At 36.0% G+C, this 27,285-nt stretch overlaps 1 protein-coding gene across 8 annotated transcripts in view; it reads right to left on the bottom strand.

The window, feature by feature from the left end:
• Positions 1-27,285, bottom strand: part of LOC5573425 (nuclear hormone receptor FTZ-F1) — a 628,100-nt gene that overhangs the window by 51,581 nt on the left and 549,234 nt on the right. For all 8 annotated transcript variants that reach the window (XM_021842123.1, XM_021842121.1, XM_021842125.1 and 5 more), the window contains 3 exons: positions 3,245-3,492; positions 2,655-3,004; positions 2,063-2,261 (listed from right to left, as the gene is read on the bottom strand). In XM_021842123.1, the coding sequence (XP_021697815.1) occupies positions 2,063-2,261; positions 2,655-3,004; positions 3,245-3,492 (797 nt within the window). The remainder of the gene's footprint in view (positions 1-2,062; positions 2,262-2,654; positions 3,005-3,244; positions 3,493-27,285) is intronic.

Genomic DNA, 27,285 nt, shown 5'->3' with positions numbered 1-27,285 from the left:
CAGAGATTTCTCCTGGAATTTTTCTAGAGTTTTTTCCATGGATTCTTCCTAGGATTGTTCCAGGAATTCATCCAGAAAAATCTTGACAGGGTTTTTTTTTTCAGGAATGCCGCCAAGATTGCTTCAGTAATTAGCTTAGAAAATCCTTCAGCGATTCCTACATGAGTTTTTCCAGAGACTCCTCCAGGGATTTCTCTAGGAGAATATTTACCAAGATTTCTGCAGGTTCTTTCAGCCTTTTTTTCAAGAATTTCTCCAAGGATTGCTCTAGATAAATCACTACATGGTTCCCTCTAGAAATTGTTCCAGGGATGAGCTGGCAGAGAATCGACTATATATATATATATATATATATATATATATATATATATATATATATATATATATATATATATATATATATATATATATATATATATATATATATATATTTTAATTAAATATGCTTTTTGTCTACGCATCTTTATTATTAAAAAGTAATTGAAAACATAAAGCATACATAGCCAAAAAGCATATCTGGTGTTCCATAGATTTCTTTAGGAATTCCTCCAGAGGTTTACATGGAAATTCCTCCATAGGCACCTGAAGAATTTCTCGATGGATTCTTCCAGCAATTGAACAGGGGATTCCTCTAGGGATTACTCTCTATATTTTCTTGAAGATTGCTTCAGAGTCCCTACAGGTACTTATTCAGGGATTTCTCAATACACTTTTTCAAGAAAGGAGTAATATTTACAAAAAAAATCGCGGAGTAAACCCTGGAGAAATCCCTATTCTTTTTAATGAAATCCCTGGAGGAATTCATAGGCGAATCTCTGTAGGAATTCTATAGGCCCAGAACGAATCTCTGGAGGAATTTCAAGGGGAATCCCTGGAGGTTTACCTGGAAAAATCCTTATAATAATTCATATAGCGATTTTTCTGCAGGAATCCCTGGGAGAAAACCTGAAGAAAACTCTTAAAGATTAGCTATAGGAATTCATGAAATTATTTATTGTTGATGAAACTCTTGGCAAAATTTCTGAACGTATCGCTAATGTATTTCTAGAGCCCTTCTTCTTGAAAAATCTCTGGCAAAACCGCTAGTAGAAACTCTGGAGAAATTGCTGTAGGGATTACGGTAGAGATTATCTTGGAGGATTTTCTGGTAACATTACTTCTCATAAGTTTTCATTGGAACACTAACCTGAGCAGCAGACTATATCGCGGTTCTTTCTGAAATAGGTTCCAGGTGCACTTGTGCCCAGAATGACCATACTCACAAAAAACTGTCTGGAGTTCCATTCTAGAGTTCCATATCTCGGTAATTTTTTACCCTTAATGCATAATGTGTCATATATATTTTTTGTAGCACCGCTTCTAGAGGACACTGGAAGCTCAAAAATGTTCGTTTTTAGAAGTTAAGAAAAGTCAGATAATCTAAGATTTATATCTATTTCCTCTACTAAGTTACAGCTTCTTTGCCGTGCCGATTGGCAAAAATTACCCCAATGCACATGAAAGTTCTTAAGCTTACGAAAGCAATTTCCAAAGGCATAATCTCCGGCAGTGGGGTTTTTTATACTCCAGGGCTTATATCTACCCACAATGTGCGTCATATTGAAGTGCTTCTTCTTCTTGGCATTAACGTCCTCACTGGGACAGAGCCTGCTTCTCAGCTTAGTGTTCTTATGAGCACTTCCACAGTTATTAACTGAGAGCTTTCTTTGCCATAGTTGCCATTTTCGCATTCGTATATCATGTAGCAGGTACGATGATACTCTATGCCCAAGGGGAGTCAAGGAAATTTCCATTACGAAAAGATTCTGGACCGACCGGGAATCGAACCCAGACACCTTCAGCATGGCTTTGCTTTGTAGTCGCGGACTCTAACCACTCGGCTAAGGAAGTGCTTCTTATTGCAAGGTTTCAGACAATTTGGCCGAGAAAACCCCCCATGCCAAAGTGAATCATGGAAGTGGCCAATTAGCTCTGCACCTACTATATTTTCTGGTCGCAACAAATGCCTTCTAATAATCTCAATTTCAATACAAATATAAGAGCAAAAAAACACACCACTTACCTTCAAATCCTTAAAGAATATCGTGTTCCGCGCCCAGTCCACCTGGGAGAACAGATTTTGGTCTAATACTTTGCACATCAGCTCGAAGAGATCCACCTCACACTGATTGTAGGACTGGCTCTGCAGCAGCGAGAACAGCGACGTCTGCCACTCCCGGTCGTCGATCGATTGTACGAAGTCGCGAATCATCGGCGATACCCTAGATATGGTCGAACCGAACGGAAGCCATAGACAATAGAAATGGGGTAGAGGGGTTCAAGGTCACAATTTTGATTTTTTTTTTGGTTTTCGATCGTAGGATGAAAGGTTATGAATTTTTTGTTTGGAAAGAAAAAGACAAGCGATGACAGTGTAGGATGGCGCGGTTTCCGAAAGATTTTTCGAATTTCCGGGTGGCCGAGACGAGACGAGGGGGAAGGAGGGGGGCGTAGTTGAGATGATTTTGAATGAGCGAAAGAAGAAAAAATAGAGAATAGAGAAAACAACTATTAAATGCAGCCCGAGGCCGATGGTGCAGACTTCATGAGGGCAATGAGATCTTCGGAACGGTCTAGCAGGGTAGTGCAAAAGTGAAATAACTGTAAAGACTAGCCTTAAGGTGTCCGCTGGGTTGCCCGAGTCGGCCGTACTGGTGGGATTCGTTCCACTGTCGAAGCTGAACGCTTTGGGACTTAGCGAATGTGGCGAGGCGGTCGTCGAGTTAGCGCTCATCCATAGTTTGGACTCCGATAGCTGGTTCTGGATAGCCGTAGACGTAGAGTTTGAACCTCCGGTGCCCGCACCGGAACTGTTGTTGCTGCCACCTCCACCGCTTCCGCCTCCACTGCTGCCATTACCTCCGACGCCACTGCTCAGCGATATCGTCGTCTGCGGGTTCACTTGACCTAACGCGATGGCGATCGGACTAGGTGAGCTATCGGGCGAGGACGTCAACGAAGACACCTGAATTGTTCAAGGAATGAGAAATACACACAGACCCGGGCGGTAGAAACGTTGCGGAATTGCCAAACACCGAACGGCGTAGGTGGTGATGAAAAATAAGAAGAGAAATAGGAAACATCGATTAAAACGTAGCTTCTTAGGAAACAGGAAACTGCGATCAGTTTCGATCGATTGGATGCTGCGAGCCGGACCTCTTGCCGAAAGGTCCAGCACCCAGCAAGCCCATCATCGACAACAAACCTGGGGTATTTGGATTTCCTGCTTGATGTGCATGTTGGAGTACGGCTGGTGGTAGTCGATGCCCTGCAGTTGCGCCGAGGCACCGTCCGACCCGAGCTGCCCGATACCGACGCCGCCACCGATCGACCCCCGCAAGGCCTGGATGGCCAACTGTCGTTGTCGCATGATTTGAAGCTTTCGCGCCCGATCGCGTTTGTACATGGGCCCGAATTTGTTCCTCCCGCCACGCATCCGATCGGCGCGAACAGCTGGAAATGGAGATAAAAAGGAAAGAAATTTGGGATTAGAATCTGAGAAGACATGTTTAGTAATCAGTGGAGTTGAAATAACAGCAACGGTTTCTTCGGGGTAGGTGGTCAAATGGCTATCGCTTCTGCTTCCCAAGCAGGAGGTCGTGGGTTCCCATCTCATATCGAGATCTGTCCCTATCTCATGTTTTATGTTCCTCTATCCCTTTGCGTCATCGCTGATAATGCCGTCAAACAGCATCAGTTCTAAGTAAATGAAATTTGAATTTAATACTATACCATTTAATTCCAGTATAATTTGTAACATTTGATAGATACGCGTATTTCAACCTCAACTGAAAGGCCGTCTTCACTGTCTAGACACGACACTGAAGACGGCCTCACAGTTGAGGTCGAAACACTCGCATCTGTCAAAGGATACAAATTCTAGATCTAGAGCAATTAAATACACTGTAATTTCAATTTACGAACTAGATCGGGGTGCGTAAAACGAGGGAGCTTAGTTCGTAAAACGAGGTTTTGCTATTTGGAGTCCACTTGATTTAGAGAAATTATGCTCTTTCAGTATCATTGACATATTATTGATATATTTGGTTCTTAATCAGGCTAGAATTTTCCAAAAACTTTATGGAGTTTTGGCACATAATTCTACATAAGTTAATGGAGATCAATTTATCATTTCTATGTAGAAGAATATCTTACAATACTAGACCCTAGAAGATTGTTATATTTTGAAGAATCGTTTGCTTTGGTAGATCCGAGTTTTGTTAACTAAGTGAGTACAACAGATGTTTTAGTTCATTCAAAAACTTTCTGGAATATATAACTTCAATGACGCCAGTACAGTACATTTGACTATCCTTTGAAGTTTATGTGTTATAGCGCGAGCCCTTATTTATTCATAGCAGTAAAATAAGTATATTTATAAGATGTACCGATGTTGTAGGTCCTCCAAGAACTTCATCGAGTATAGACCTTGGGATCTACAAGCTTGATTAATGGTCTATAGTTTTTTTTTAATATAACACAGTCTCTCAACCATTCATTTGAGTTATCGAGGACTTCAAGGACTCCATTGAATATAGGCCTTGGTAGCTACAAGCGTAATAAGTGATTTAAGGTCGACTGTAATTGTATGTTGTTGATACTTAGTTATGGCATAAAATCTAAACTCTTCATATAAGCAAATGGATCAATGTACTGATCTTAACTGATGTTCTTGAATTTACTTCGTAAAATGTGACGTCCATTGAATTTGCGTAAAAAAAATGAATTCATTAGTTGAGGTTTCAGTGTATTGGATTTCAAACTGAACATCGATTTTTGCCATACACTTCTCATGCCCGTTCCGAGAATACTTATATTGCACTGGTTTTCAAGGATTTTGTCCAACCGGAGGTCGCCATGTTAGATTCCAAAATGACATCCATTTTCGTCATCCCCTCTTCTCGCTCGTTCCGAAAATACCCATATTGCATGAGTTTTCAACGGTTTCACTCAGCCGGAGGTCGCCATCTTGGATTTCAAACTGGCGTGGGATATCGTTTTTGTCATCTCCTTGTCGCGCACGTTCCGAAAATATCCATATTGTATAGGTTTCCAACGATTTTTCCGAACCGGAGGCCGCCATAGTGGATTACAAAATGGCATCGAATATCGATTTTCGTCATCCTCTATGTTCCAACGATTTTCCCCAAACAGAGGTCACCATCTTGGATTCCAAAATGGCATCGGACATCAATTTTCGTCATCCCCTCTTCGCGCCCTAAAGAACCTAAATTGCATTGGTTTTCAACGGCTTGCCTCAACCGGAGGTTGCCAATAGCACACCGCAAAAATTTTACTAAATTTATTCATTTGTTCAGGCTCAAGTTGTGTAACAGATTACGGAGCCAATTATATCATATTATTCAAGGAATTATTTTTGTGAATAACTAGGTGAACTCGAGCATTCACATTAAGCACTTTCTAAAAATTACTTCAAACAATACTTTCAAAATTAGCTTATGATTGTGTGCTGTCATCTGTCTTTTTTGCTGAATCATTCTATTCAATGGTGTTCTTATTAATCGAGTCTACCTCTAAAGAACATTACAATTTAATGTGATTTTAGTATAAACAGATAGCGAAAACTAAACTAAGAAAAAGTAACAATGGCAAATATACTTATGTAATGCAAGGAATATTCGTTATTATTTGGTTTTCAAGAATTCAAAACCGTCCCTCTTACAAACCACGATTTTATATAGTACCAGTTATGGCCAAAGTGGTTCCCTATTTGGCCATATATGAAATTTTGATAACTTGAACATTTTGAATCTTTTTGAATGTTTTAACATCAAAATATATCTTAAATTACATTTTTACTATGTAACAAAAGTTTTTTTACTTGAAGTTATAACATCTTGGCCTAAGCGGGGGTGAAGAAATCGGCCCTAAGAGTTTTTTCAAAGGTTTAACAAATAATAAACCCAGTTTCAGCTTAAGTTTAAACGATAAACTGACAAAAAAATGAAAAATATAATATTTTCTTTTGAAAATTCATGTAATATAATTTTTGAATTAATTTCAATTTAAAACCTACTAAAATTACTACAAAACCATGTTAAAGATTTAGAATCGGTTCAATATTCATGAAGTTATGGTCAAATAAAAATTATTTTTTAATCAAAAGAGGAATTTTTTTGAGAAAATTGTTAAAAACTAGTTAAGACTAGTTTTGATTTTAGACAAATTAGACATTCTTGAAACTTTTCATAAAAATAATTTTGAAAAGAATGATGCCAAAAGCTTTAAAATTGGTTGGAAAATAACAAAATAATGACGACTTCACTGCAGATCGTATTTCATAACTTGAAAACTCATCTTTAAGTCACCGCCACCTCTAAATCTTAATATTTTTGGCTTCAAGTTTGAGATCTTTTATGTGATTTGAATTCAGATTCGTGTGCTCTGAATTTTTGGTTTTGAGATTTTTCGTAAAATATGCCGCACCCTAATGTACATAGATTTTGTAACGTTCGTTCAGTTTTGTTTCCTGGAAAATCTTTAAATGTTCTGTGACATAGTTCGCTATTATGCTGGTCTAAAGTGATTTAAATAATTAGCGACTTGGAGAATTCTTTGTATGTTTTCTTTTTGTGTCAAGTTTTGATTTGGTTTGGACACACAAGTCGCTATAAATGGTAAACGCAAACAAAAAAATATCTACTGCAGGAACTACACAAGTTTTGTTAGGCTATATAATTGAAAATACTCCAATTTTCATTATGTTTGCCTATACCTACACCGCTAGCGCATGACGGCTCACCATAGTAGCATGGCCGAAAGAACTTGAAACTATTGAGAACCAGAGCTACAGGTCCAAAGCCCTGATAAAGGTGGATAGTTGTGATGGCTATGACCGTGGTCACCATGTAAAGAACAAACGGATATTGCTGAATCGTGTCAGCACCGAGGAGGCAGCCCCTCTAGCACGATGTAGGTAGCGCAACCCTGGTTAGGTGGCCTATCGAAGACTCTTCACCAACCAAGAAAGGCAAAAGTAGAGAAAACGGATTATGTTTGCCTATATTGAAGTTGAAATTCTTCTACGGGTTGCTAGTTATTAAATGACGCGTTTTTATTTTTTAAACCTAATTTGAAATATTAGCCCTTCTCTTAAAATTTACTTTAAACACTACTTTTTACTACTTTCTTCCATTTCTTACCACTGTTGTCAATGTCGTTAATTTCTATTTGTTTCATACACTACTTATACGGAATGTTTAACAAAATTTGATTCAACTAGTAGTACTCGATCAAAAAAAATAAATCCGGGAAGTAAGAACTGAATAAAGTAAAACAAATAACTGCCCACTACTGAAATCTAAATGTACGATAGTATTTCATGAGGTATACTAGCGCTTTTTCATACAAAATATAACCATGAGCTGTATGTGAAATGTATTTAAACGCGAGTATATGGCTTCTTCAAACTACCCTGAACTGTGCCACAAAAGAAAATGTTCGAATGATGAAATTGGCTCCGTAATGGCTTATAGCACTTGAGCCTATAGAAAATCAGATATTTTTGGAAAACTTCAAATGGTTGTATTTGCGGCTTGTCTTTGCAAACATTTAAACACGATTAACGGAATCAGAATATCTAATTAATCTGTTCAAAATTTATGATTACCCCTCTACCGGCAGCTTCATTTTTTACCGTGAACAAAACATTCAAATCGCGAAAACTTTTTTGTTTCTCGATATTTTTGCACCAGTTTTTCACAAGCTCTCAAAAACCTCTTATAGTTTTAGAATCTGTGTCGATATTGATCGTCTGGATCCGGAGACATTCCGAAATTCCTTGGGGGACCGACGCGTAGCCATAACACACGTTAATATCTCAGGCTACAGAATTTTTATCGTATTCGGATATTCACTAATCGAAACAGTATATAAATGAGAGTATGTTGTGAAAAAATGAAGCAATTTGGTGCAGCCGTTTATGAGTAATGAGCATTTATGTGTCTGGAACCACTCTGGCCAAATAAAGATCTTGAAAACATAAAAAAACACAATATTAGAATATTTTGATAACTCCAATAATACTAAACCGATTTAAATGATTTTTTCGGAGCAGCTCCTTATTAACTGGTATTATATATTCCACATTTTATTTTTTTGATAAAATGACGTAAAACAAAATGGCCGCCAAAGACATTTTATATGGAAAATGTCGGTCCCCCAAGAAAAATCGGAATATCTTCAAAACCAGATTACCAATGATCAATATCGACACGGATTCTTAAACTACAAGAAAAACAGGTGCAAAGATATTGACAAACAAAAAAGTTATCGCGACTTGAATATTTGTTTGACGGTAAACAATGAAGTTGCCGGTAGAGGGGTTAATGGTTACACTGTAAAAAGGGTGTAATTCAAAATTTTGTTCATCTTTTTATTCAAAACTCCCCCGAGAGGTTACAAATAACTAAACAAACCTACTTTTAACCAAGTATGGATGATAAATGTCGTTTAATAATCACTGTCAATGAAAATCCGTGTAAATATTTCTACATTCCTTTGAGTTTTTGGCCTTATACAATCAAAAGGGCGTAATTTGAAACGGGCCTTAAATTTTTATTTGATTTTGTCCAGACGTGCAGGTTAGCCATAGAAAATGATTAGTGAGCACCGATTTGATAGAGGTTTTTTTACAGTGTACATTGAAGATCGTAAATCAAGCTTGAACCCAAGCATGGTGGTTCTTTGTTTAACCCCTCTACCGGCAGCTTCATTTTTTACCGCAAAATAAATATTCAAATCGTTATAACTTTTTTGTTTTTCAATATTTTTGCACCATTTTTTCACAAGTTCTCAAAAAACTCTTCTAGTTTAGGAATCCGTGTCGATATGAAATATTGGTGATCTGGTTTTAAAGATATTTCGATGTTCCTTGCGGGATCGACATTTTCCATATAAATTGTCTTTGGCGGCCATTTTGGTTTTGATAAGTTTATGCAAAAACTAAAATGTGGGCTATATAATACCAGGTAATAAGGAGCTTCTCTGAAAAATCATACAAATCGGTTCAGTACGATATGATGTTTTTTGAAGTTTTTAAGATCTTTATTTGACCAGCGTGGTTACAGAAACCTAAATGGTCATTACTTAAAGACGGCTGCACCAAAGTGCTTCATTTTTTCACAACATACTCTCATCAATGTATTGTTCCGAAGAGTGAATATCCGAATACGAATAAAATTCTGAAGCCTGAGAAATTAACGGGGGGTTCTAGTTACGGATTTTTGAATATCTTCAAAACCAGGTGACCAATGATCAATGTTGACACAGATCCTAAAACTAGAAGAGCTTTTTGAAAGCTTGTGAGAAAATGGTGCAAAAATATTGAAAAACAAAAAAGTTATAACGATTTGAATTTGAATTTAGCGGTAAAAATGAAGCTGCCGGTAGAGGGGTTAATATCACTATCCTACAATTTGTATGCTCCATCACTTGATTGTTTTTTGATCGATCGTGATCGGAAGCTGCAACGTCCCTGTCATACATGCTTTGCAAATAAGCTACCCAAACTAGTGAAACAACAGTGTTGTATGGCTTCACATCTCGCAATCGGTCATTTTGACCCACCCATGTCGATCACGCGCTGCAAAATTAGGTCATGTTTGAACCTTTTACTTCTACCGCGCGCTTCAAAGAAATCCGAGATTCGGTCGGCAACTGAAAATTACCATCAGCATAGTCACAGAGCATCGTCAACAAATTTAAGTTCAAACCCCCACTTCTGTTTCTTGACATTTTGTCCCAACGGGGGAAGAGCCTGTTTCTCGCCCTAATGTTTTATGAGCACTTCCACTGTTATTTACTGAGAGCTTTCTTTGCCAAAGTAGCCATTTTTGCATTCGTATTTCGTGTGGCATGTACGATGATACTATATGCCCAGGGATGTCCAGGTTTTTTTCGGACCGACCGAGAATCGAACCCTACACTTCGCAGCCGCGGACCACTAGTCTAAACAAGACCCCCATGCGTCCTAATCGATATCAGATGAAACGAAAACCCGAAATCGAGGGGTCCTTCCGAGAAGTACCTTCGGGTACGGGTTGCATCCAACCATTTGTCGCCCAATTCGGCGATGCCCATGTTGTTTGACGGATGACGATGTTGTGCTGTTGCTGCCGTCCGTCCCCACATTTCGCGTAATGGATACGTAATTTGTTAAGACGACGACGACGACGACGCCGATGAGTTATAAGAGTTTTGAGTAGCTATGCAATTCTGATGTCTTGCCTGAAGCAGAAGCCGAAGAAGCAGAGTTGTTTTGGTTAGTTCACTGGTGCTGCTTTTAAAAGAATTGCAAAATTGTAATTTGTATTGAAAATCGGAATTCCTTCGAAACAAATCTCTCATGATTATATTGGGGGACGAACCAGCCACCGGCTGTGACTCTCAACAATGAAGTTATAATAATGATGCTCTATTTGACAAAATTTGAAAGAAAGCAGTAGGGTAGAACCATCCGTTTTGGCCAGCCTAAGAGAAAAAGACAATATATGGGAAGCCCTATTTGAACTACAAATATGTGAAACGCAAGCTTTAGATTTATATTATGTAGGAAAAATATCGGAACTGAGCTGAAACCGTGTTTTGCTTTGAAAATCACGTTGGTCAATATAGGCCACCAGAACCAGTTTCGGCCAGAGATTAAGCATTGGTCCCTCGATTTGCCAATCACATTGATTTCTTATGAGAGTGACCAAATTAGGAGTACCCTAGCCAGATTAGGTGTATGGGAGTTGAAATTATAAGAAAAATGAATTATTTTTCTTCTGTTTTGAATTATTTTGGGCGAGTAAATGAATGTAGCTCTATGATGTGAATGTATGTATGTGGATATGTAAAACGGTTTATGATCGACTATGGCTACGACTGACGTATGGCCAACCGGTGCTTCTATCCTAGTTGAATCATTCCTCTTGAATTTATTGTCAATCTAGGATTTTAAAAGTGTTAATTCAGGAGATCTTGTGTCATTTTTGCCCACTGTACATTGAATTACAATGTATAACATATTAGTTTCTAAACATGAATGAGGAATTTAGAAACAAAACGTTTCTAATAACGAAAAAGAATTTAGTAAAACGGCTGAAAAACTTCAATTTCAGTATGTTTACACTCCATACAAAGCATATGGAGCCAAAACACAGGTCCATACTGATTAACTGATTAATTTAAAAAGAAACTGTTATAAAGCATGAACTTCACTTGTTACTTACACTTCTTTGCTTTGCTTGCTTCTTTTCAAATAGTTATACTTTTAGTTACTGAAACATAATCTAAAAATTCACCTTACAATACTGAAACGTTTATTTTCGAAAAACATTTGTGTTAGGCATCGTACACAAATTACGTAACGCATGAAGGGGAGAGAAGGGTTGAGCTTCCGTTACTTATTGTTACATTAGGGGGGAGGGGTTCCGGTTACCGTTACGTACCAAACATTCACGATTGAAAACATCCAATTTACATAGTGAAGAAAATGCTTAACCTAAAAAATTATATATAATTTTGAAAACTAAGGGGGGTCTTGTCTGACACTTACATAATTAGAGGGGGGAGTTCGAAAAAATGTTACTTATTCGTACTCAGGGGAAAGAGGGGCAAAAGTTTCGATATTTAGCGTTACGTAATTCATGTAACATGCCTTATAAAATCGATCAAAATACATAAACGTTTTGAGTAGTAATTAAGTTTTATCGGCATTTTTTATTTAGATTTTTTAAATTAAAAATAACTCAAGGGAATGGCCCGTTTCAACCTGTAAAAAACAGCATTTTAGTTTCCCTATGCATAACTTTTTTGTTTTTAAACCAAAAGACCCGGTTTACTACTGTCTTTTCTCCAATTATAGAAGAATCTACAAATTTAAATTACTACTTTTAGACAGATGTATAAAAATTTAAAAATCGAATAAAAATGGTAAACTCACGTTATTCTTAGTTTTTTCCTAAATTTCATATTGTTCGGATCATTATACACAGAATTACATGCCTCTAAACATGATTATTTTGTATAAAAATCTTATTTTTTCACTTCTTTATTTGAAAGATTGAAGAACTCAAAAATGAAGGTTCTATTTTTCAAAATTCACTCTGAAATTCAAAGAGGACAATAACAAATGAAATAAAATAGGCTTGATTAATGAACATTTATGTATTAAAAACTGCTTCGTGGACATATGCTCAAACCCTGCAATCATGTTTTCGATGTCCATGAACTTCTGTTATTTAGTTTCTTTTGAAACTTTTTCTTGATTGCAATAGCTACCACAGTTTCAATCAGAATCCAGTCACTCCACCAAAAGTATCTTCGACAATGTTTCTAGAAAAGGGCAAAATAACAATTTCATGGAGTTTCTATGTACTTTCGGCAGGTCTGACAAAAGTTTCTTGAGGCAAATTTTGGAGTAACGGATTATTTGGATTATTCTATTTGTTTTTTACTATAAAACTAAAGTTTCCAAAGCATCTTTATAAAAATTCATGTTGTATAGTGCACATATTTTATTAACAAATGCAGCAATATTTAAAAAAAAAATGCATTTTTCGGTATAGAAAAACAGGTTTTTGCGCAGTTTTTGTTAAAAAACTTGGTCAAAACCATTTTTAGTCAAATGTGTTGCATGCACAGTTTGAAAACAACTAAAATAGCTTCAAAGGCATGTAAAAAGATTTGGAATCGGTGTAGTATTTATGGAGTTATGGTCCAACAAAGATGTTTTTGTTTAGTGAAATGCGGAAAAAAATCGAGAAAACTACTTTTAACTTAAAGTATCTATATTAATGAAAAACCGAATTAAGAATTATTCCATTTAATTCCACTAGAATTTGTAATCAATGACAGATACGCGACACGTATTTCAACCTCAACTGTAAGGCCGTCATTGACACTGAAGACGGCCTTACAGTTGAGGTCGAAATACGAGTATCTGTCAAAGGATACAAACTCTAGTGAAGTAAAATGGTATAATACTAAATTTAAAGGTATAACAAACTCGAAAATTTATTATTACACCAGTTTTTATTTTAGAAAAAAATTGGTGTTCTACAAAGTTTTCGTGAATTTAATTTGGAAGAGAATGATGCCAAAACATTCAAAATTGGTTAAAAACAACAAAGTTATGTTCACTTCACTTAAGGTCATACTTTATAACTTTAAAATTCAACTTCAAGCCGCTTGCGCCACCCCTAAATGTCAATTTTTAGGCTAATATTTTGAGGTTTTGCTTTTGATGTGATGTTTTGTTGTAAAGTGTCAACTATTTTTTCATGGATTTCATTCAATAGTACTTTTAGTAACTAAAGAACGTTTGAAAATGTAATCTAACACAAAGCTTTATTAGTTTCCGCATGTTTTAAGAAGTTCCAGCAAATTTAAATAGAAACCTCTACATATTTCAATGAAACACTTTTAATAGGTCTCGATTGAATTCATGATCATATTTAAATACAAATTTCGAGGTGATTTCGATCGAAATCTGAAAAAAAAACCTCGAAGAGATTTCGTTGTAAATCACTTCGAAATTTTGGTCGAAATATCAAAAAGACTGTAATGGAAACCTCAAAGAGAATTCCGAAGAGATATCGATGGAAATCTCAAAGAAAATCGACAAAATTTTTCAGGAGATTTTGACAGATAAGATTTTGTTGCCAATTTCAAGGAGCTAATGACAGAAATCTCGTGTAGATTGCAATGGAAATTTTGTGTAGGTATTTTCTAAGAAAATCTATAAGATTTTATTCACGAATGTCTATAAGATTTTATTGAAGAATGTCTGGATGGGATTTCAAAAGAAATCGCCACGAATCTTTAAATTGAATCTTGAGATAGTCTGTTGAATGCAATCTCTTACAAAAAATAAATACGATGAAAACCTCAAGATGAATACCATTGAAATCTTCAAAAGATTTCATTGAGAATTCCTAATAGTTTTCACTAGAAATCTTGACGAGAATCCTAGAGAACCTTAAAATGAATTCAATTGAAATCTTCAAGAGATTCCATAAGAAAACTTGAAAATGACTTGTTGGACGAGATGATTTTGATAGAAATCTTTCGATTTAGAAGAAAATCGCATAGAGAATTCGATGGACATATCTGGTAGATCTTGTAGGAAATTTTGAAAAGATTTGGACAGAACTTTTAAGCACATTTCACTTTTGAAAATTTCAAGGAGATTAACAAAATAAGAATGTTTCTCTAGAGTGGCACTCCTGACCCACATAAATTAACTGTGAGCGTCATATGAGTCCACCGACACTGACGTGCACATGCACTGATGGACCAAAATTACGCCCAATTATGTCGGCACGCATCATCGGTGTTGACCTGTCCGCCACTTTACCCAGTAGCCGCATTCGGTAGCACCTTGGTGTCACAAGGTTCCACTTGTCAAACAAGGCTCGAGAGGGCACGTGGTTCCACCAAATGCTTCGTCGCGCGCCACCCATTGGTTCGCCACTAATTGATCGGTCACCTGTCGTCGATCGCTTTTCCCATCGAGGTCAACCTCAAGAAACACCGGTAGCAGCGAATTTCACTTGTTCTACTCACTCATCGGATCGGTTACACATAGTACTGGATCCAACTAAGCGTTGCGCAATTGACAGGTTGATCCGATCCATCACTTTTCGCAAACACACTACCTAGCAGATATTGTCTGCTGCCCATAGGACAGCTGCATCTCTTCGATGCTCATGCGATAATTTTGATCGAAAAATGATCCCTAATTACGATGACCTATGCGTGCCGGTGCGATGTGGCACAGCGAGCGGTAATGCAACAAAGATCAATAAAGGGCGGTCCCAACCATCAACGCACAATGGGACCATTTCACAGAAAATTGTTCCACGATTTTTTTTTATGATTTTTTACCAATTTTTCCTATGATAATTCGATTTTTTTCAAAAATCCTTTCATAAATTATTCTAAGAACTCTATCACTAATAAATTCAGGATTTTTCGAAAAACAAATAAAAAAAAAACAGATCCTACAAATATTCTGTCAGCAATTTTTCCATAAATGCTTCCCAGTATCCATCTTAAAATTTCTCAATGGAATTACCTGATTTTTTCCTGGGTCTTTCCAAAAATTTCGCCAATATTTTAAGGAATCTATATTTTAGGATTCAGGGAAAATTCTTGATTGTTCTAAGAATTCCTAGGATTCCTCAGAAAATTATTGTAAATTTTTGCAACAGCAAATTCGATATGCTATAATGACAATTAAAAGCGTTTCTTGAAAAATAACGAAACAAATACAAATAATATGTTATTTATGCTAATTTTTCATATTTTCATCGCAGAGGAATTAATTTATCGAAAAATAAGTTTGTCAAAATTTGGGATTTTGTAAAAATATACAAAAATTTCTATATCCTTCCGAAATTTCTAGAATATCCCTTAGAATTTTGTTTCCTTTTTTCTGAAATAATCCCAATGTGCAACGAATGAGACCTTCTGCTAATTGCAACAACCGATAGTTTACCAGCCGCGGATGCCTTTTTTACTGAGAGGAAATGGGAAACTTTCCTTTTTTGCGTTGTTGATCCGTTGCTCAAAGAATTGGTTTCTTTCTTAACCGTGTTTGTTGATTGTTGGTCGATGTTTTTGCTGGCGAGAATGACGAAACGATCGTAAAATGCGTCTACTAATTGCGAATTTTACGACCATAGTTTTATGTTGCTACCTCCTAGAATGGCATGCAGCCGATGATGTGCTGTTGCTGTTGCAACAGGTAGCACCAGCAGAGGTTTGATTTATTATGCTCAAGTCATGATGTACAGAGAGTGTGGGTGTTTTATGCATAGTTTGGTGATGGAAGTGTGAACGGTTGCTCCAGAATAAATACGGTTTGAGATTGAACAACAACGATAGTTACGAGTCAAAAGACAGAGTCTGATGAATGTGGATTATGTATTGGTTGGGTTTATGTTGAATATCGGAATGGCAGCAGCGTCATCATCACGTAAATGCTGAAAAAGAGCTGTTGTAGTCTTCAACTTTATGAGATACTAAGTAGAAGTTCTAGCTCGGAAGGTTTTCACCTTTCTTCGTCTACTTGGCACTAATGTTCTCACTGGGACAGAGCCTGCTTCTCAGATTAGTGTGCTTATGAGCACTTCCACAGTTATTAACTGCGAGCTTTCTTTGCCTTAGTTGCCATTTTCACATTCGTATATCCTGTGGCAGGTACGATTATACTCTACGTCCAGGAAAGTCAAGGAAATTTCTATAACGAAAAGATCCTGGACCGACCGGGAATCGAACCCAGAAACCTTCAGCATGGCTTTGCTTTGTAGCCGCCGACTATAACCACTTGGCTAAGGAAGGCCCTCTTAACCTTTCTATGTTTTGCAATTCTTTTGATATCTGCCAATAGACGTTTACATTATTTCAAGTAAATTTAGAGCAAAATATTCCCAAAGAAATCTCAGATCTTTTTCTTCTTTCTGAAATAACATTAAAACTGGAATAATACTAAGAGATTTATTTGGATCATATGAGTAGATCTAACAACGTATCATACCAGCTTGACATTTCAAAAACAGATCCTCAAATATATATATATATATATATATATATATATATTTTTTTTTCAGATAATAAGCTAGGAGATGTAAGATGAAAGACTCACACTTATAAGCTAGTTTTTTTTTCTAGTTCTAGATTTATTCATACAACGTAAGATTATCACAGTTCCGATAACAACGAATCACACTGGATTTTTTTGACAATTTTTTATCATTTTATAATTGTATTCTACTTTTGAATCAATCATAAATATGATCAATGATCATAGAAGCAGGACATGAAAATTAAAGTTATTTCAAATTACCTACAGATTGTCACAGATACATTTTTTAACCTTTGCGTCCCCGATTTATTTTTCGAAATACATTTTCTTGATCATTTTGCTCTAGTTTCCATAATTTTCAGCAGATTTGAATAAAATTTTGACTCAACACCATAACACTATTCAAGTTTCGTGCCTTGTACTGGGCCCAGTCGGATGGTCGATTCTGGAATGATTCTGATGGTCCGTGGTGTCTGTCCGAAGGTTATTTGAGACATTTCCATAATTATTTTGCACGTATCAAATAAAACTACAATGTTACTGGTTCCTGGGACATCAGTTGAGGACCAATATTTGATCGGCACAAACCATATCATGCAACACATCAATCTTCAAAATTTTACAACAGAAGTATAATACAATGCATATTGAGTAATTGTATGCAACATAGAGCCATCTACAAGTACTTCCGGAATATTCCAGATCCGATTTCGGGACCCTGCAAAAGGACGTCAATCCGATGATTGCAAGCCATATCATGCGACTTACCAATCTTTAAGGTTTTTCGCCCTGATTATAATATGATACAAAATGAGTTCTACGAAACTAAACAGCTAAACAGAAGGACATCATCCTAGTACATATAGGCCACAAAACTTGAATAGTGTTGTGCTGCTCTGTCAATACTTTATAGCAAACGACTAAAAATTCTGGAAATTAGAATCAAAAGATCACGAAAAAATGGTTGCAAAAATAGGTCAGGGACACAAAAGTTAAGGGTTGAATTAATATCAGTTGAATAAACAAATGTATGATTGTACAGAATGACTCGATGGCTTTTGACAGTTCAACTAACAACTGTAACATAATACCTGGTGGGAATATTTTTCGGTCTTTGCAAGCTAAGTTAATTGCAAACTTTTCCTTATGCATCCGACATTTCGATTAGTTTATACCTGAGAGAGACTCGCGAAGAGGAAAAATATCAACGTCACATGCAGCCCAGATTCCCCTCTCACGAAACGTCAAATGCAGCCCACTGTTTTTATGGCTGAAAAAGTGAAAAGTATTGTGTTCAACGTAAACTGTTATTAAAAACCTCAGTCGGCGGAGCAGTTTTTTCCAAAGTTGCTGATAAATCTAAGCAGAATATTAATTATTTCTTATGTCTGCTACGTTTGCTGGCATGAAATTTCACTCAAACGGCTATTTATGATTCGATGTGATGCAAACTCAATATTTTTTTGCTGAGAGGTTCATGTGAGAATTTGAACAGCATGCGCATAATTGGTATAAACACAAAGTGGAATAAGAAAAAAACTCAGCAATTTCCTAAACAAATCGCTAACTGCTATCCTTTAGGAATTCCTTGAAAACTATCAAATGAATTCATCAGAATGATTACAGAAGTATTATTTCATGTGAAATCTTAAATAAATTTTCGAAATATCCAATAAGACTTCACTCAGAAACTTCTCGAGCAATTGTTTGGAAGAACTGCAGAATTGAACCTAGATTAAACAACAGCAATTCCTTGGTGAATGTGGATGAGTTATTGAAAGCATTCATACGAAAATGCCAGGAAGGATAACTGGAGAAACTGGCATAAAAATTCTTGTAGATCTTCCCGGGAAAATCCCTCAACAAAATTCTTCAAAATTTCTGAAGTGAACCTTCCTGGATTTTATGGGAAAAAGTTCAGAAAGAATATTTGCAAAATCTCTTAGAGTAACAACTGGGGCATGGAACGGTTAGTCAATAAATATCTGGAGGTATTACTGAGAATAACTTTCCCCATAATCCTTGTGGAACTGAATCATCAGAGTGTTCAAGGATTTACTGTAGCAAATTCTGAAGTAATTCCTCTAAGCATCCCTTGAAACGCCGCTGGAAGATTTCCTTAGATAATTGGTAAAAGAATCTGAAGAGGAATCTCTGAAGGAGCCCCTGAAAAATTTCTGAAGAACCTGTGAAATAGAAGCGTCTTTGAAGTTTTCTTCAAGAACCTTTTAGATTTGGCAGCAGGATTCACTGCAAACAGAATAAGGAATAAAGTTACTTTACAGACCTTTTTTGTTAAAACACAGGCTTTAGAGTCCTTCCGTCAAAATAAAGTCCCTATGCATTAAAAAAGACCAAGTCTCTTATATGAGATCTGCTACCAGCCCTGCAGCAAACTCTGTTGAGATACCTCAGCAATCTTTAGGGTAGAAGCACCGGTTTTGGTCATACGCCAGTTGTAGCCATAGCCAATCAGCATGAAACCTTGTGTGTTCAGTAGATCACATTCATATAATAGAGCTACATTCATTTACTCGTCCAAATTGATTCAAAACATAATAAAAACAATTATTTTCCTTTTAATTTTTACTCCCATACACCTAATTTGGCCACTCTCATGATAAATCAATGCAATTGGCCAATTTAGGAACCGAAGTTGAATCTCTGGCCGAAACTGGTTCTGTTGGCCTTCATAAACCAACGGGATTTTCAAAGCGAAAAAATGGTTTTAGCTCAGTTTTTATATTTTACACGCATAAAATGGATTGGAAGCTTGCATTTGACATATTTGTGGTATAAATACATCTTCCCTTTGAATATTTATTGACATTTTCTCTTAGGCTGGCCAAAACCGGTGCTTTTACCCTATTTCAAAATTCTGCGAAGATTACAAAAAAAAAACAGATTCACATCATGTTGATGTTTTTAAAAAGAAATTATAGAACAACATAGCTGGCTGTTGAGTTTCGCAGTTTGTTCTAGTTTTTGTCAAGTCTGTCTAAGGGAACTGTCCGAAAAAGGATTTAAATTTCTATTAAATAATAAATCACTAATAAGTTGATCTTACCAATGATCTTGAAGCTTTTTCAGTGTTGTGGTAATGACTGACATGAAAACAATCACTTTAATTTTTTTTGTCAAGAATTCCATTTTCTGGACTTCCTTGGACATACATATTTTGCTAACGTTTGTCCTACCCACGGTTTTGAATGTGCGCCTCTGGCAATAAGTAATACACGAAAATCATCAATATAAACAAAAAGTCAACAGCATTCAAACTGCTCAACAAAAGCTGCTATCAAAATTAGTTTGTTATTACAAACTAATATTCATTAAGTAGATGAAAAAACCGAATTTAGTACTATACCATTTAATTCCACTAGAGTTTGTATCCTTTAACAGATACGCGTATTTCGACCTCAACTGTAAGGCCGTCTTCAGTGTCGTGTACTAGACTCGACTTGCCAGTTGAGGTCGAAATACGCGTATCTGTCAAAGGATACAATCTCTAGTGGAATTAAATGGTATAGTACTTAATTCGGTTTTTTTCATCTACTTATAGGTATTCTACTTAACAGCTCGAAGATTTATTATAATATTCATTGTTATCACCATATAATTGAACCTCTTTTTAAAACTGATTAAAGTTAACAACTTTGATACATTTTTGACAAAGATTCATTAAGCTCGGAAAGGCCCACAAAACATGAGGTTGTTAAAACTATGTCTATGTATAATACTACTTAATATTGCGGTGGGTAGGGTTAAGGCTAAGTAGTCCTTCATCCAGTTTGGCAGCCATGATAGAATTATAACTCGCAATTTCAAAGTAATAAAACTCAGTCCTCATAGTTCATATTGAATCGAAAATGTATCATTAGATGCGCTCCCATGCCGAAAGTATGCGGATACTTTTTCAGCAATGTCAGTACATAACCAACTGATTTTCACTAATTCGAACCCGTGGGATGAGTTAGCAACAATCATCAACGATGCGTAAAATTTCCAATGACGGCCTACTCCGCCTTAACTTGCTCTTGTATAAAACTGTACAACATAGATGATTTAATATTTATTTTGAATCAACTGCCAGTACAGAAGGTTATAAAATAATATTTAATGTATAATATAATTTGGGGTTACTGAATCTATTCCAGTTTTTGAAAATTCTGTAGCACGTCTGGTTTTTGAGATATTGATTGGTAAAAAAGCATTATTTATCGATATCAGTCAACTTGCATTCAAGTTTACCAGCTTGTAAGCTGTTTTTTTGCTTAATCTATTGAAGACATCTGAGCTTCGGTATAGAATACGAATCAATGAAGTTTGAAATATTTTCATTAATAAAACGATACTTTTTAATGACTGGGAAAAGTATTGTTTTACGCCATATTAACCCCTCTACCGGCAGCTTCATTTTTTACCGCTAAAAAAATATTCAAATCGCGGTAACTTTTTTATTTCTCAATATTTTTGCACCATTTTTTTCACAAGACCTAAAAAAACTCATCTTGTTTAAGAATACTTGTCGATATTTATCATTGGTGATCTAGTTTTGAAGATATTCCGATGTTCCTTGGGGGACCGACATTCTCCATATAAAATGTCCTTGGCGACCATTTTGTTTTTGGTCAATTTATCAAAATAATAAAATGTGAACTATAAAATGCCAGGTTATAAGGAGCTCTTCTGAAAAAATCATACAAATCGGTTCAGTATTCTTGGAGAAATCTGAAAGTTACGATCTGAGGTTTTTCAGACTTTTCATGATCATTATTTGTCCAGTGTGGTACCAGAAACATAAATGCTCATTACATAAAGATGGCTGCACCAAATAGCTTCATTTTTTCACAACAAACTCACATTAATGAATTATTCCGAGGAGTGAAAATCCGAATACGATAAACATTCTGTAGCCTGAGATATTCACGTGGGTTATGGATACGCGTCGGTCCCCCAAGGTATTTTGGAATATCTTCGGATCCAGATGACTAATTATCAATATCGATACATTTTCTACAACTAGAAAAGTTTTTTTAAGAGCTTGTGAAAAAATGGTGCAAAAATATCGAGAAACAAAAAAGTTATCGCAATTTGAATATTTTTCAGCGATAAAAAATGAAGCTGCCGGTAGAAGGGTTAAAGAAACGACGACCATACAAAAAGATTCTGCAAGTTGAACATGCTTGATTAAATCGGTATCAAATCGGCCAATTTTAATCAAACTGTGTCTCATGCAAAAGCTTAAGTCCTATTTTTCCAAAAACTTGCATAAATGATAGTTTAATTTTTTTTAAACATCAATGAATCAGTAAAAAAACAAACTGTGACGTTCTGGAGCATTTCTGAAAGCGGCAATTGATTCAGCAATCCCAAATGTAGAGGAGACAGATAATTTGATCTTTGAGATACGCGAAAAGGTTATCTTTGTTTCGCTGTATAATGGATACGAAGTACGGGATACCGACTAGACCGGATATACCCCTGCATCTACGCCAGTTCTTGCGGAAAGGTATAGGGGCAAGGTAATTAGCAGACTGCCTATGGTCTCAGGCGTAAAGGAAGGCGATGGTGAATGGTGATAGATACAACTATAAAATACGAGGAAAAGGACAGGCCTGGGTTTGAAGCCATGACCTTTGGCTTATCAAGTAGAAGCGATAGCCATTACATCGATAATCCCGTCTTGCTTCCTAATTCATATTGTTTATGCTTTATTAACCCTAATAGGTTTTTGGAAAGCTCTGGCTTAAACTCAATACTCCTAAGAGAGCTTGAGAGTTTTTGTACCTCACAATGGATGTACTGTCCTTCACCCGCGAGTTGTTAGTGTAAAATCGGTTACTACAATGGCGCATTCGGTAGCGTTTGGAAATCAGCTCACCATGGAGAAAAGGTGGAGAGTAGACTGACAATGATCCGAGATTGGTAAAAAATCGATATTTTCTAACAAAAGAAACGGAGTTCCAGTAAGTAGACTGTGAATGATCCGAGGCTTTAAAAAACAGTAATTCCATTAGGCTTACCCACATGGTTAGTGAGTATTCGATTTGGATTTGGATTTATATTGAATTTTGTTTGGATTAGAATAGGATTAAGATTGGATTTGGTTTGAATTTTGATTGGAGTTGGATTTGGATTAGATTTGAACTGAATTTGGATTAGATTTAGATTGGATTTGAATTAGATTTTGATAATATTTGAATTGAATTTGGATTTGGATTGGAATTGGTTCGGATTCGGAATGGATTTGGTTTGTATTTTGTTAAATATTTGAAATTGGAATTAGATTTGGATTTTGATTGGATTTGGATTGGATGGGATTGAATTGGAAAATGAAAAATAAAAGGGTTCCAATAAGCTCACCTATATGATGAGTGAGTATTCGATTTGGATTTGGATTGAATTTGTGATGGAATTTGATTGAATTTGGATTAGATTTGGATTAGATTTGGATTATATTTTGATAAGGTTTAGATTGAATTTAGATTGCATTTGATTCGAATTTGGATTGGACTTAGATTAGAACTTAATTGGATCTAGACTGGAATTGGTTTGGATTCGGATTGGATTTGTATGGATTTTGATTAAATTTGGATTGGATTTATATAAGATTTGGACTGAATTTGTATTGGATTTTGATTAGTTTTCAATCAGGTTTGGATTGAATTTGGATAGGATTGATTGATTCGTATCTGGATTGGATTTAGTTTGGAATTGGTTTGGATTCGGATAGGATTTTGTTTGGATTTGGATATGACTTGGATAGGATTGGGATTATAATTGGATGTGATTTGGGAATGGATTTAGTTAGGATTAGATTTTGAATGGGTTTTGATTTGATTTGGATTGGACTTGAAATAGATTGGTATTGGATTTGGATTAGCTGTAGTTTGATTAAATTTGGATGGGATTCTGATTGGATTGGATTTTGATATTGAATGGATTTTGATTTTTTTACAGTCGAGAAGGGGGAGAATGCAGTACCAATGATCTGAATAGACAATTATGTATTATATCATTATATCATCGATGCACCATTAGAGTGTTACTGAACATGTCGTGCTTGAAAATATTTTAGAGTGCATTCGCACTGAAACGTCTCGCTGAAGCTGTCATTCTAAAGTGTCGAGCTTTCATTTATTGGCAGTTGACAATAATGTAGGTGTGTGAGTGGCAAACTAGTTGTGTAAATATGTGAGTATATTACTTTCACACACATACTACTGCTTGCCAACTGTCTGATGTTGCAAAAGGCGTGTAAAAGGAAGTGAGAAGAAATGTGCATACGAGTCGGTATGTGGAATACACGGACATGTATGGGTTCTTCTTGTTTGGTTTTTCCACTCCTCAGATCGTTGATTCTGAGAAAATTCGATGTGAATATTGTTCACCACGTTTTCTATTTCTAAGTTTTCAAATCAATCAATGTGATTTATTGCTCGTTGAGTAATGATTTATCAATATTACATGTTATTACTCGATTTTGTTCTGGCCAAAACTGCCAAAAATCTGCAAAAAATGATGAGTTTAAATGCTTTGCCCATTTTCGGCCTGGTTGGAGCATGGGCCTTTTTTAAAAGCCAAAACGAATTTTGTTAGCGTGCCTTGGCCCAAGGTTTGTAACGAATGAGCAAGAGAGAGTCATTAGCCTCTCTCCGTGCTAAGGAAAATGACAGTTTGCAAAATTTTCCGATTGTAGGCCCTCATGATGGAGATCCAATCATTGGTCGTTTTAAGCAGGAGCCCAATGAATTATTTGTATAAAATACGCGATTTGTGGTCGTTTTTTTTCAGGTTCATAACGGTAATTTTTATTATTATGTTGAAGATGTTTGCATAGTTTGTGGATGTTAGGAGATGCTATCGAATTGTTTCAAACCCCCATTTGTTTACAAATTGATCATTGGCTCTTAAGACTTGTTACGCGAGACTGTCCTTCATCCGCAAGTTATTGGTATAAAATCGGTTATTACAGAAAGCTCTTCCTTAAACTTAAAACTTCCAAAAATCAAAAGCGTTGTTTTAATTACTTATAATGCAATATTATTCATCATATGGTTTTCAACATGTTCAAGACTTTTCCGCACTATTCAGAGCATTATTAACTCTCACATGATTAAATCTGAGAGAGAGAGGAGACAGCTCACTGACAGTTGACATGTTTTCTTGCCTTCTTTGATTTCTTTCTTTAATTAATTCTTGGGTTGTGCACAACGGTCAGATGAACTTATTTTGGTCAAAATCATATTCACTTCTTCTTGTTTACTATGAAAACAAAAAATGCATAGAAAAAACCAATAGTTCTTTTCCTACACTAAACTATATTTAGGTATTCAATTTTTTCTTTTTTTTTCTATCTGTATTAACGAGATTTTTAGCCCTGGGCTAGTTCATCTCGGGACCAACGGCTTTACTTCCCTTCCGAAGGAAGTCGTCACTACTAATATTTTTTAGTGGCTATCTCGGGGATGAGATTCGATCCCAGGTCCTCGGCAGGTATTCAATTATTTAATATGTGAAATCATCGAAAAACACCTGGAAATCTTATTCATATTTTCCTGAATTCTGACGCTCTGCCCTTTCAATGTGCGGTTTTCCAGTGACAGTTGGTGACAGGTTCCAGTGGATTTTGGGAGCTCCCGATCTAAGCCAGCTGTCTCCTCTCTCTCAGGTTTAAATGCAGCCGTAATAAAATCTCAATAAATCACCTAAGACAAAAATGCATTGAAATTGTTCCTCAAGTTGGAAAGTATTACATTTTTTGAAGAACATTATAACATATCAATTTATTAAGATCATTCTTACTTAAATCAGCATCTCAATGTACCTGCAACGAAAAAAGAGAAGAAAAAACTAAATATTAGATTCAATGTCAAATATAAATGTTGAATATTTTAAGAAATAATGGTTGTCAACTATCATAAACCATAGTTCAAGTACTTCCGGCATCATTATTGAAGGAAGGCGACTTCATTCAAGGCTGTAGAATTACAATCCGATTAATTATGCGACAGTTATGGTTTTAATGAAATATAATATTCATAAAGCGATCCGGAAGTTTTCCCTACTACAAATATTTGAATTTCATCTTCAACAATCGCACGACTTTCATCCTATGCTAACAGCGCCCCTTTGCTTAGTATTCCACTTGAAGTGGGTGCACCTTTACCCCGACTGAGTTAGCGCCATAAAATCGCCCAACTGCAGTGCATATTGCAAAATGCATTTTACCGTGAATAGTTCCACTACTGCAGGCAAGAACAAGAAAAAACGGAATCCCTTGCAATAATTATCACACCCCCAGTCGGTCAGGCAGAGCTGCCACGTTCAGTTAGTTAGTCAGTCAGTCAATAAAATTCTTTTGGTTCTGCCAAGAGCTAGAAGCAAGTGCATAATCATTATGCTTCGTTCGTTTCCATTTGGATGATTATTCCCGGCCCGGCATACCCCAGATTCAACAGCGCTGGACGGGATGACGCTCGCTTTCTTATATTAATTCAATTTTGGAGCCTTTCGATTCATTTCGAAGCTGCCTTAAATCCACCGCACATAAGTTTTTAATGTCCGGAGCAGAATCGTTCTTCAGGGAATCCGTGTGGCAGGCTTTTCCTGTGAAAGCGACTCGAATGGATCCCATGACGGCGGCGGCGGCGGCGGTGATGTCGCAGCCGTGTGGCCCAGTTGTCGAGTGATGTGGAACGGCGTCAATTCATTAAATTTTATGCTTCGGGTTTTTTTTCGGCACCGATGAACAGTGGGTAAGAACTGTCGAGCTGTTGTGCGCAGTCTTCACTTGTAATGGTTAATTATCCGATAATTTGATTTTCAAGTCATTTAGTTTTCAAATCATTTGATATTCAAACTATTCGAATTCTCTAATCATTTGTATTTCAAAAAAATTGTTTTTCAAAAAAATGGGTTTCAAAAAATATGTTTTCAAATTAATTGATTTCAGATTATTCGTTTTATAAATGATTTGAATCTCAAATTGGAATTCAAACTATTTGATTTTCCAATTATTTTGTTTATAAATTGTTTGATTTTCAAATAATTTGGTTTTCAAGTTGTTAATTTTTCAAAGTACTTGATTTTCAATTCATTTGATTTTCAAAATACATTGATTTTCAAATTAATTTATATTCAGATTAAAAGATTTTCAAATTATCTGATTTTTTTTATTTTCAAATATTTTGGTTTTCAAATTATTTGATTTTCAATTTTTTTTATTTGATGAGTCATTTCTTTTTTAATCTTTTCGTATCTTTTTATTTCCATTTCATTGATTTCACCTCAATTTCCATTCTCTTCGATTTGTCCAAGAGTTTGTTCATTGTGCCAGCCCAATTATTTTTCAATTTCCATATTTCCTTAACTTCTGTAAAATTTGCTTTAATTTGTGTTTTCAAATGAATGATTTTCAATTTTTGACCACCGAATCTGGGAAAATCAACCCAGATTGCGAACCATGAGTTGAGGCAGAAGTAATATCGTTGAAGCACTCCAAGCATAGTCTACTAAAAGTGTAGCATTAAAGAAAAATGTTCTGACGAATTGCTGGAGCTCCCCCATCCCCCTTCACCGATCACGGTTGACTGTCTTCTTTGGCGGCATTCATCGAGGAAGACGACGACGACGGTATGCACTCTCCT

This window comes from Aedes aegypti, chromosome 2, assembly GCF_002204515.2.
Source record: "Aedes aegypti strain LVP_AGWG chromosome 2, AaegL5.0 Primary Assembly, whole genome shotgun sequence".
NCBI classification, from domain to species: domain Eukaryota; kingdom Metazoa; phylum Arthropoda; class Insecta; order Diptera; family Culicidae; genus Aedes; species Aedes aegypti.
The sequence above is the reverse complement of the archived record's forward strand: the minus strand, read 5'-3'. Positions and strand labels throughout refer to the sequence as shown.